General features: G+C 46.1%; 1 protein-coding gene across 2 annotated transcripts in view; it reads right to left on the minus strand.

Moving 5' to 3' along the window:
* Positions 1-254: 254 nt before the first annotated feature.
* Positions 255-12501, minus strand: part of adamts18 (ADAM metallopeptidase with thrombospondin type 1 motif, 18) — a 46702-nt gene continuing 34455 nt past the window's right edge. For both annotated transcript variants that reach the window (XM_040167666.2, XM_078085274.1), the window contains exons 18-24: positions 12345-12471; positions 7797-8001; positions 5662-5856; positions 3706-3776; positions 3398-3563; positions 1916-2117; positions 255-1072 (exon numbers count right to left, since the gene is read on the minus strand). In XM_040167666.2, coding sequence (XP_040023600.2) covers positions 957-1072; positions 1916-2117; positions 3398-3563; positions 3706-3776; positions 5662-5856; positions 7797-8001; positions 12345-12471 — 1082 coding nt within the window. In that variant the 3' untranslated portion in view covers positions 255-956. The remainder of the gene's footprint in view (positions 1073-1915; positions 2118-3397; positions 3564-3705; positions 3777-5661; positions 5857-7796; positions 8002-12344; positions 12472-12501) is intronic.

Here is a 12501-nt window from a genome sequence, read left to right on the forward strand (position 1 = left end):
CAAACTGAATCGTATTGTGGCCTCACTTATCGAAAGACCTCAAACCAAAACCACGTCAGAGGTACCTTTTGATCAGCCTCAGGAACCTCACGCCGTGTTGACTGTACCCACGCTCCCCCCTGCAATCATCCTCTTCACCCTACTCCCCTCTCCTCCAGACCGGCGGACAATGCGGCACATTACCACCCCCCCCCCCGCCCCCCCACATCGTAGCTCTAGTCAATAGAGAGAATGCAGGAAAGAAAAGACAGACCGATGGATGAACGAGTTGTATTACCATAACCGCACACTCTCGCCGCGACAGGACATGGGCATGTTTCACGTACAGCGTTGATGTGGAACAATGTATTCCAGCTTGTTCCAGAAATGATTCAGCAGCATAGAGACAACAAGCAGGGGGGGGGGGGGGGGGGGGGGTGAAGTGTAGGAGGCATCTGACCACTCATTAACTGGCACAATCCTCAGGTATATAAATGACATGTCACAGATCCACTGTACATCTGACAAAAATGTAAAATCATATATTAAGAACCATAATAACTTAAAAGAAGACGTATGGAACCAGACACCTTTAAGAATACAACATGTAAGTAAAGTGAAGCACTAGTGTCCTTTCCTGTTCTCCTGATGGCTTGTAGCTTTCGAGGTTTCAAAAGGTAAACACTCAACAAAACGACAACATGTATATATTACATCCACAATTCTTTCCAGTTACAATGAGATTGATGAAATGACGACTTTCGCTCTTTGGCAGATGAACATCATCAGCCACACGGCGTGCTTTCACAGGGAGAGTTTGTGGTTTCTCTCTTTCGCCCGCTTTCCAAATTCATCAGTCAAGTAGTCCAGGAAGAAAACACACTGCCGAACCACAGTTGTGCGTGTTGTGAGAAAAATATCCACCAAACGGCTTTTGTGGCGTTGAATGCCACCGAGGGCCGAGGCATGGAAAGGTCTCAGAGCCTCCCGCTGGAGCATGACTTGCAGCACTGCTGTCCATAGAACTTGTGGTTACAAACGCCGTGCTGGGGAACCAAGTGACACCAGCTGAAATGATCCACGCAGGGTTCATCTGCAGAGAAAAACACAGAAAAAGAATGATAATAATGTGTAAAAGCAGTATGACTCACGCTGTGTTGCTCTGTGCCTAGTGGGGACATCGCATGAGGCTAGAACTCATGGTTATATTTCCAATGGTTCTACCCATGATGGTTATTACTGTAATACATCACCAACCAACGGTCTAGTAGCCAGATACAAGCAATTTGAATTCTTAATTTAAATATTTTGCTGATGTTTATTTGATAATGAAACAAAAGTTTCCATTTAGAAAGAAAAGAAACAGCAGTTAATCCACTACTAACAGTCCTTTGAGCTAAATCCAATGCCAACGTGCAGATTGTTTAGTGTGTTTTATTGTTCACCATGTTAATCTTAGTTTAGCCAGTTGTTAAATATCAATATAGATGATAAAATAGGCTTGTAGGTGACCATGATGGGAACATCCATAGTTTTGCTGGTGACAAATGACCTACTGTACGCATGGAGAGTTCACTGTTAAATGTGCTGCAGGTACAGCGGTAGCTCACTCCGTAGGGACGTGGCTTTGTGCCCGGAGGGTTGATGATTCAAGTCCCTGCACGGAAAACAAGTGTGGAATGTGGAATGGTGGCTGGAAAGGTGCCAGTTCCCCTCCTGGGCCCTGCGAAGGTGCCCGTAGCATCTCAAAGTGCCCTACAGCTGCCCACTGCATCCTAATATCGGAACTCCATTGGGTGAATGTGTGTGATTTATGTGCGACACCTGCATGAGCTTCCTTTCATCGGAATAAAACCCCGATTTAAAAAACACGGAAACAACTCCCACACACGATTCTCGAGGTTATGAAGTGAAACTGGGTGAAATTCATCCTCACCTTTGCCGTCCGGTGTTGGTCCAGCAGCTGTGACCCGGCCGGGGCGTTGTCCCGTAGCCGGGGGGGCGGCGGGGCAGAAGTGTGTGTTGCACGCCCTGGAAGTGACCGGCCTCTGGTGGGGCAGGCAGCCGCCTGCGGGGCGACCTTGCCGGAGACACTGGATGGACCGAGCCTGGACTCCTCCACCACAGGACACAGAGCACTGTGTGGCAGGGCGAGATGGGGCGGAAGGGTATAAACAGGGAGCAGGCGATGAAACGTCCAAGCGCACAGAGAAAGGAGCAGAAGAGGGAGATGGTGGAGGAGACAAGGAACAGATGAAGAAAACAAACATCCCATCCAGCATGTTCTTGCCCTCCAGCGAGCTGTCAGCAGAAACCTTCTCTGGTGGAAACATACCGGGATCACAAGCTTGAGATCAAGCAGAATACCACGCGTGTGCTATGAGACTTTGCATAATAGATGATATAACACATAGCCTGGATAACCTGCTCCCATAGACTCGGTATCAGTGGGGGGTTTGTGATTGCATCAGAGGTTCAGAACTATGTTCTGCAAACTACCTGCACTGTACAGCTTGTTTTGGGGGAAACGGCTATTAGAGCGCCCATGGTCATGTGTTGTGTATTGATTGATTGTCTTTGGGCCCAGACGCTATCTGATCACTTCAGGGCCTCCCAGAAAAAAGGGATGTAGAGAACAAACATCAATGTTTTTGTTGTAATGTTTTAAGAAGTGGGTATGGGATCAGAATTCTTTAAAAGTTGTTAAACTAAACGAACCAATTTGAATGAAAAGCCTTCTCAGATTCAAATTCATTTTCCATCCTTACAACTGCCTGACTTAAATGTGAGCACTTTAATTCTTTGTCACATCCCAATCCCACTTTTCTTTTGCGCTTGTTTTCCATTGGCCGTTTCATAAGCCTTGTAGTTGTAGTTGTTGTTTGGTACGGCTGTCGTCCTGCCAACTGGGCAATTCATTTTCTCTTACTACAAAAGGGCTCAAAAGAAGGTCTACAGCCCAATGGTTACCACTTCTTCATGTGGAGGAACAAAAGGCTTGAAAGGCCTGCCTTATAATTGTGATAAGGCAGGCCTTGAAGGGGTTTTAGCGAATGGTCGCTTGCAGCTCCTATGGATGAAAACCACGTGCAGTTTTAATGCCGGTAGAGGGAAAGTTACTGCATTACCTCGGAGACGGCGGTGTGACCAACTTCGACTGACTATAGACGTCCTCCCGCACACAGACAACCTGTTCTTTTACTTCAAGTCCCTGCCCAGGTGACTGATGTAAGATTTAAGTTTCATCCCGGATGCGATGGCAAATCCCCATTTGAGCACCCGGTCATGCGCTACATGTCACAAGACTTTCTACCACATGTAAGAGCGCTTCCCAACTGGAAGACTGGCAGCTGGAAGGCGCACAGTCCCACCAGCCTCTCACGGAGACAGATTATGATCAAAGCCTGAGCTGATGTACCTGTTGCCAGGGAGACGGGTACCAGCCCAGGGTCACAGCACCAGAGCTGGTCCTGCCCGGGACGGCCCGAGGCAGCTCTGGGCACGGACCTCTGTTGCAGACCTGCTGGAGATCCACCAAAGGCTTGGCTATATTTCTGCACCTCCGGACGGGAAACTCCACATACCTGTGTGGGAGAGGACAGTTTGTCGGCTGAAAAACGACTTCTCCCCCAGAGCATTGCAACTTTGAAAAGATTGAGACTGCGATCCCACAGATCCCACCGCGGGGTGTGCAGAGCGTCTGAGTGAGCGGTTGAAGGCACATACCCTCCCTGCGAGTCCCTCTCCCCGCAGCGAAGCTCCCTCTTCTGGATGCCCGAGCCACAAGACCTGGAGCACTGAAACGAGAGCGCAGGCAGGAAAGACACTTTTACCAAATCAACTCTCCGATTGTGCAGTGGGGGGGTTACCATGGCAGTGGAAACCACAATGTGTCCTGTGTTTTTATGTGATGTACAGAGCAGTCTGTATGTACATGTGTGAGAGAGCGTAAATGCATCCAAACCAACGCTTATGCGGAACTTTTGCATTCCATTTTCAGCAGCATGAACTAACTGCTCATGAACTCTTGCTCACTCAAACTACTATAAATGAGGACAAGGAAGAATTTACAGAAAACAAGCCAGGTGAGAGCTCACAAATCTTTGGCCCTGGACACTAAAGGAAAAACCTCACTGAATTCATGATTACATAATGAGCAGCATGATGAAGCAGCCGCATGAGTTTCTTAGATTTATACTTTACGGATTCATTAAAACACAGATTTATCTTCCCAGCTGTAGGAATAGTTTAAAAAACACATAAACAACACATCGCAGTTGTTTCGAGGACACTTTGGATTAGTTCTGGAGAAAGCCGGCATATCTTGGAAATGAATAGTGAATCCTGGGTGGAGTAAATCATCCGACAACATCCAACTTTTCATTTTCACAGAAGTAAATTGGCAAGGCAGCAGAGTAAAGATGTAAATATGATGCTGACCTTTCAGCAGACTGGGACATTTATGTTGTGTTTTTGTAACTTATTTTCTTTGTTTTTACTGAACTTTCCTTCAGTTAGGATTTGTGACAGCACATGTTTGCATTGTCCAACCAACAATTCATAATTGGAGAAAATATAACCATATAACAGGTTAAAAGGTTAAAAGAAGAAAGTCCTACATTTGAACATTTTTTCACACTTAATTAATAGATTAATGAATTAAAGTCGGATAAAGTGAATACTTGTTTTCAAATTAGCTCCTTTGACCTTTGCCTTTGCTTCATCATTGGACACATCAGAAGAGTTGAAAAGAAAAATGACAACCATCTGTATTCCACCATAATTCCACTTCATACTTTTTCCATTTAAATGTTTAGTCATCCTTTTTCCCTCTGCACTGTAATGGGAAAATGATATGTGACCCTTTTAAATGCTTCATTCGTATAACCAGTTTATTAGTTGCAAGTGCTTAGGTCACAAAGGCCCTGACATACGAACTGATGTCTCCCACTTGGATTAGATGTTTCCAGCGTCATAGCTGTAGAGACTGAACAAAGTGTTTGTTATGTCTATGACCACCTTTGTTTTAGCATGTTGGGAGAGCAAGGACACGGTCAAAGAACTGATGTGTCTCACATGGACAAGGTGTTCCCAGTACCCTGGCTGTAGATACTCAACAAGATGGTTAACGGTTTCTGTTGACGCCACCGATATCTAAGTTTAGGTATAAGAACTGCCTCGATGTGTTGGGAAGAAAAGGAGGTTCTTGACAGTCTACTGACCACGTAGCTGTTGTGACCCTTTTTCCCTTGCAAGGAAATAAACGGAGAAAAGACATACTTGACTCAGAGCCTTTGATTCTTACTTAACGATTGTCTGTGCAAAATCTTCCGCCACAGCACCCAATCCAGCTCTTCCTTTTCTTTACTCTACAACACCTTCAGTGAAGGGATGCGATGTTCATCATTGCTGGTGATTCAGTGCAGATGTCTTGATACTGTATTGAATTCTGATCCATTGCAAATGCCGGCCTTCTCCCTTGTGTGATTATGACCATTTCTGAGAAACAAAAGCTAGTACGAAGCTTTTATTTTCTTGATTCTGGACAAATAGGCAGGCAACACAACATGGAAACAATGTACTCAACGTAAATCTGATCCTTATAACGCACATGTAGGTGTTTTCAGTTTTTTTTTTTGAGAATTATTAAAGTGAAGAAGTCAGAAGTCTCCTCTCTCCTACCTCCCCCCAAGCCGCGGTGACCCACTGCAGCCGCTCGTTCTTCGGGCAGCGCCGCAGGACGCAGGTCTCCTGGGTTTTGGGCCTGTGGTGCTGTCTGCACATGCTGTCGGGCACCACCACCGCCTTGGCCCCGGGATCAGTGCTGCGGCAGAACGCGCTGCGCTTCCTCAGGCCGCGGCCGCAGGTCTTGGAGCACTGTGAACGGACACCAGGACGTCACGACGGCGGAGAACAAGCGGCGTAATGAGAGGAGGGATTCGCTGTGTGCAAAGGTGAAATGAGCATGCACCAAACTTTTTCAGTACTGCTTTGACCTTAAGCTTTCATCGCCTTCAGCAGAGGTCAAACCCTTTGGCACGGTCAACGCGCTCGTAAATTCGCCACATTACGGTCTAACATTAAATAAAATGCGCCAATAACGAGCAAAAGAGAGTGTGTGACCCCCCCGAGGCATCAAAGCGTCCACCAAAGGCAGTTCTGACTGAAAAGCAGAGGTGGACAGCGGTGTCAAATCGCCCTGCGGGGACCGAGAGACACAGCTGTCAGGGCAGTTAATGTGACAGCGTCACACGAGCCGACGAGACAAAGGACTCGTACACATCTGTGCATACGGATTGACGCGCTCAAACAAGCGTCCCTGTCGTCCCTGTTGTCGCTGAAAACTCTGATTGATGTTTGCACAGACACTGGCCGTTGCCTCTGGGCGACCGCCGACTGAACTCGGACCGGTGGGACCAAAGAGCCCCCCCCCCCTCGTCCCCCCCCCACAGCTGTGACACACCAGCCAATCGTCCGCAGATTGGCGCTTAATGAGCAAACAGAAGCCTGTCTACTGTGTGAAGCTCTGTAGTTGCACTTGGTCAACAGCCAGAGGATCCAAAGGCGTAATAAGCTGTTTGGTGATTCAAAGTGTTTGGTTACTACCTTCGAACTACCTTGAGATTCAAACGTTGAAATAAGATTTCCTAAATAAGAAGGACACGGGGATGAAGGGAGAACATTTCGTTTGGGATGAGTGGGAGTGAAAAGGTTTAGCAGATGTTTGAGGATAAAGGCCGAATAGTCTTACAAGTGCCCAGTTGAACCCATCTGTAGTTTGTTTTTTCGATGTTCGTCCCGTGTCCAACAGAGGGCAGCAGAGTGTTTGATTTAGCATGAGTGAAACCTCTTGACACTTGTGAGAGTGTGTTAGTGTGTGTGTGTGTGTGTGTGTGTGTGTGTGTGGTGGAGTGTGTGCGACTTTCCGTCATGCAAATGTCTCAACGTGCATCTTTGTTTAAACTTGTCGGTGGACGCTGATCACTCATAGCCAACAAATGAATTTTGACAGCTGGCACGCGTAACCTAGCAACATTAGTGGCAATGCTGAAGTCAGCACTTCTGTTTGAACAGCAAGTACAGAGGTAACTACACGTCACAGCAGGAACAGCACAGATGTAAATAAAGAATAGATGAAGTATTTGCCTTATTTCAGCTGCAGGGTCAGAGTAACAACCAGCCTGCAGCCTGCAACACTAGTAACGCGTCATTTGAATACAATAGTGTCACAGAAATCCCTCATGGCAGCGGTTTAATTTACAATAATCATTCCAAACTCATAACGAAGCATATCGTTATGAGACAGAAAATGAATGGATTGAAGAAGCCGGCTCCCTGCAGGCAAACACTCATTTTTGTCTCACAGAATGTATGCATTTGCACGCTTAAACCTACTAACACACACTCGTGCGCGCACACAGGGAGAGAGACTGTCAGATGCCTCTCTATTCCTCTACTGACTCAAGCAGTCAGTAACACAAATTAGCTTCTAAGTCACCGGGCCCCGGGGCCTAAGCGCCGGTAAGTATGTGCATTACAACGTTTTCCTGTAATTTCCCCACAAACTCTCTTAGCTAGATTGTGTCGTGTGGGACATAGAGTATCACTGCTCTGTCTCTTTATTTATACATGTTTGGAGATAAATGTGTCTGTGAACATGCTCATGAGGGGATTTTTATCATCTTGATTTAGCGTAAATAAGCAACTTAACACAAAAGAACTGAGGCTGATTGTCTGAAGTTTTGGAGCTATTTGGCACACCGGCATGTAACAAAGGTGAACAGTTGACCTAAACACACGTATTTTCACGAACCCACCTGTGACCAGGAGCCCGTGCTCCACTCGGGCGGGCAGGCCTGCGTGTGGCACGGCTGGATCTGGGCCGGCGAGATGACGGGGCAGAGGGAGTGAGCCGCCACCTCCTCCCTCTGATAGGTCACCTTCCTCAGGCAGCGCAGCGTCCTGGTCTGCTGACCTCCTCCACACGAGCGGCTGCAGAGGCCCCAGTCTCCGCTCGCCCAGCTGTGGTGGGACAGCGAGAGGGAGCACGTGTGAGTCGGATGGAGCGTTTTAATGCCACATCACTGGGATCCTAATCAGGACAGCCAACCACAGGTTCCGAATCACTTATTCTGGGCCCAAACATGCACACATAGAAAGGACCACTTCACCCTAAGTTAACAGTGACTATTAAACCACCTCATGTTTAAGCAGTTAAAATGTTGGGTCTATCTTGCGTTACTTAAATTCACAAAAAAAACTCAACCTGCCTCTTTTAAAATACTCACAATATATTTCACACATTGACTTTTGGTAGTTAAGGATACATACAAAGAATATATATATATATATATATATATATATATATATCCGTATCCATCCATCTCTTCCCATTCTGAAACTAAACAGGACGACCATATTGTATATACAACGCTCCACAACAGCTTGGCCTGGTCTCCCAATGCCAACCGCAATGTACAAGAGACAATAAGGGACAGTGGACAGCGGATGTCTCTTCCCTCATTCATTCTTCTTCGGCCTCCCAATGCCGGATCATTTTATTTTCCCATCTCCTCCTCCTTTTTGTCCATTTTTTTTCTCTCCTCTCTTTGAAATCCCACTTTGCCACTGCTGCTTCTAAAATAGCTTCCTTCATTGGCACCGGGGCTGAAGGGGGAGATTACAGCAAATGAGTGGCCTGACAACCGCAGGCTGAAAGGAGGAAGACGGAGAGATGGGCATATGGCTCAGTCCAGTTCTGAGACGACATGCTGCCGCAAAGACCGTCCCTCCGCGCCGCCGACCTGCTCCAGGGGAAGAAAAATGCTTTCATTCTCTGTCAAGTGCCGCAGACGAATGAAGCAGCGGAACCAAAACTGCAATTTGGAAACGGGAGGGATGGGAAGCATCGGGCGGCGAAAGCATCAGTTAGGGATTTTTGGGGGCTGTTTGCTTATTTTTCCTCCTCCGTTATGCCTGGATTATATATAACGATATGTCATTTGGGGGAAAAAAAGGCTCAAGTGGCTACAAACCACCACTGGCCAAGCTGTAATTTGTATCACTGAAATGTTGCAATATAGAAGGTAGAAGAGTGCAGTACTATCAGGAGGTTCTTACAAGCTGACCCGTGCGTTTATAGCATGTGTGTGGCTGCACATCGGTTACCACCAGAGAATCAACATTCATTTTAAACCTAATACTGAGTTTGGGTGTCTTTCCATTATATTATATATATATTAAAAAGATTCCTAATAACGATGTGTTCTTGTGAGCCCAGGTTGGTACATATTTACATTTGTGTGGTTTGGTGAGATTTTCTGTCTGCACTCATTTTGCTTGTATAAACATTCTTTCTATCTCGGTTCATGTGATATTTTCTTTTCACAGTATTTCACTCCAAATGGTCATTCAGTAGCTCCGATAGGGGCTGACTTTGAATTCCTTTCTTTTCCCCCTTTACAATGTTGGCATTTAGTCGTTTAGTTGCTGGAACACTTGGAACCTCGAATGCAATATTTATCGAAAATTCTCTTTAGTTCCAAACAAATATTTCATTAAATTGTAAATTAAAATTGAATTTAACATGGCATTAAAAAACATAAAAAAATGCTGGCATTTATTTAGTTTGCATTGAGTCTTCATTCAGTCATGTATTGTTATCTAGCACTACCATCACATGGTATAGAATAAAATATGTAATTATATTTTTCAATGTGGTACTTGGTTCCACAAGAAAAAAGAGGTACAGGTAGGCTGTGTCTCTCTTTGGTCCGTGTCATGCACTGTCCCAACCTGTGCTAAGTGACTTCACAGATGCTCCGTGCAAAAAGAAAGCGCAAAATAACTTAAGGCAGCAGACACAGAGCAGCAGAGGAAGGTATGTGGGACGAAGATGGGGACGGGCTGTGGAGAAAAAAAACAACTTTGAAGTAATTCTATGAAATACGAGCATATCTTTCCCAAAACTGGGAAGGTTGGAATGGCGTTTCTTCAAATTCTCCTTGCAAACCTCTTTTTATGACCATAAAACTAGAGCTACACCACCGTCAAAAACACGCAGTTCTGTGAGACAGGCTACCGGCAGCGTGAGCGGTGAAGGTTTAAAGCACCAGGGGGTAGATGGGGGGGAAGGGGTGAGGCTGTTTGACTGCCTCTGCATGGCTAGACGGGCCGGGCCCCGTGGGAATCCTGCCGTCTCTGCACAATAAAACATGGACGGGCCTGTCAGCACCCGAGATCCACGCTGCAGAGATAAGCACGCACTTTTACATTCCCGCTCCCGTCAGACACACAAACGCACACACACACACAGCGCACATGCATCTCACATGATTGTCGATTCATCTTTTCCCTGCTGAGCTCTTCAATGGTTGCGTGTGCATCCTGGAGCTCCTAATGCAGTCATTAAAGCGTTCATGCTGCTCATTCAGCTTAACTTTCTTCCTGTGCAGAGCCCATAAATTGGCCCGTACACACACCCAGCAGAGAAACGGTGTTTGCTACTGTAGGATCCACACTGCTTTCTTTTCCTGAATGGACAAACATGCTGTGGTTATTTATTCAGACTATTCCATTTTTTTTTTTTTACTCAAACAAAAGGGGGGGAGCTGTTTAATACCTTTCGCCAAGATAAGAGATACGACGTGCCCGGGATTAGCCCCCTCTCGGGTGGTGGGAAACTTGGTGAGAAACAGAAGGCTGCATGCTGGAGGTGTAACCGATAGCAGTCTGGCTTGTTCAACCTCTGACACCGGAGAGAGTTCAGTTCGGACTTGTTGTGGCACGGCTGATGGAGGCCGAAAAGACAACATGGCTAACATCACACACACACACGCAGGCTGCCTTTCTCATTTTACCGCGGGGTTTGGACCTGAAAAACATATTTTAGCGACATACAGAACATTCGTAAAAATGTGTGTGCATGAGAGCTGTATTCGCGCGTGTGGATGTGTGTGTGTTCTCTTTCTGAACGCTGTAAATCAGGAAAGCTCCGGTTCCCCGAGCCGAAGCCCTACTTTGGAGAGAGGCCATTTATTTGGTGCTGTTTCAACTTGTTACCCCGCTGCACCGGTCCCCGAATGCACAGCCTCCTTTAAAAATGCATGCCATTAAGCACAATGTCTAGACAAGAGCTGAGATAAAACATGAGCATGATTTTAGCCACCGAAATGCGCTCTGGGATGAGAATATTTTGGGAGGAATGATGAAACCAAAAATCACTCCGAATTGGTGTAGATGTGTCCCTGCCTCACTTTCTTGTCTCTCCCTCTCATTGGCAAGTGCTTGTTACAGTAAAAGGGCCATTTTACAGACTTTAAAACATGTTGCGGAATTATGACAAAAAACTGGGTTCGACTGGAATGAGCCTCTGACTGGGCCGTAACGGTATTATACCGAATCCTCAGACAGAAATCCACCCACCTACGATATGTTTGAATAGCTACAAACAAAACTCTTTAAAGGTTTGAATTATTTTAAAAAGATTTAGGCAGCCTGGCAGCTGTGTGAGGTTATAATTGGGCAACACGGTGCTTTGAGCTACATGCTAATGTCACCACGCTAACGGGCTAATGCTTAGCATGCAAGCTGTTAACCATTTTCACATCATAGATTTCTGTGTTAGCATGCTAACATTTGCTAGTTGCTTGAAGCAGATTGCAGCTGAGGCTGATGGGAAAGTCTGAGGATGCATTATTCATATTTTATTCATACATGTTATTCTTTTATTTAGATAAAAGAATAATAACCTATAAGTCAAAAATAAATGAGCCAACATCTGACTTTAAAGTCCAACATTCTGTTATGACAACATGCAGCTATTTTAAAAATAGATGCTTTTGCATTTGTTAAAGTGTTAAGTTTACAGTATGTATTTCAGTTAGGACTCCACTCATTGTGAACTGAATCATCTGCTTGGAATCCAGACGGAACCTGTCGTCATCAAGTAGTAAGACCAAGCTCAACATCCTAGTCATGACATCATTGACATCATTTGCTGCCGTCGAGTGATGACAATCCACGTGACACATGGGGGACGTACAGCTGGAGAATAAGTTAAGAAAGGTACAAAGGAACAGCTTTATATGCCTTTTCTCACATAGAGTGGGCGGAGAAGGGTGGATGAGGGGAGAGGAGGAGAACGCAGGCGGAGTAAAAGTGGTGGCTTGCCACGGCGAATGGTGCAAAGGCACCTCTAGACTGCTCCACCACAGTGTGTGTGTGTGTGTGTGTGTGTGCCTGTAATAAAAACAGCGCCTAAGGTTCCTGAACAATTGTCAACACGAAGATGCCACATATCCCACAGCCAACGGCACACGAGGCAATGACACACACACACACACACACACACACACCACACTCACTATGCAGGGCAGGGCTGCGTGTTGCAGAGATGGGAGCCCAGTGCCGGCCTGGTGTGAGGAATACACATGGTGGAGTTGACCTGAACCTTCTGGTCCTCAAGACAGATGGCCTTGGTGGAGATACGACCTGGAACATGGTGAGAACGGGAGAGTTTGT

Source organism: Gasterosteus aculeatus, chromosome 12 (assembly GCF_964276395.1).
Source record: "Gasterosteus aculeatus chromosome 12, fGasAcu3.hap1.1, whole genome shotgun sequence".
Lineage (NCBI taxonomy): Eukaryota > Metazoa > Chordata > Actinopteri > Perciformes > Gasterosteidae > Gasterosteus > Gasterosteus aculeatus.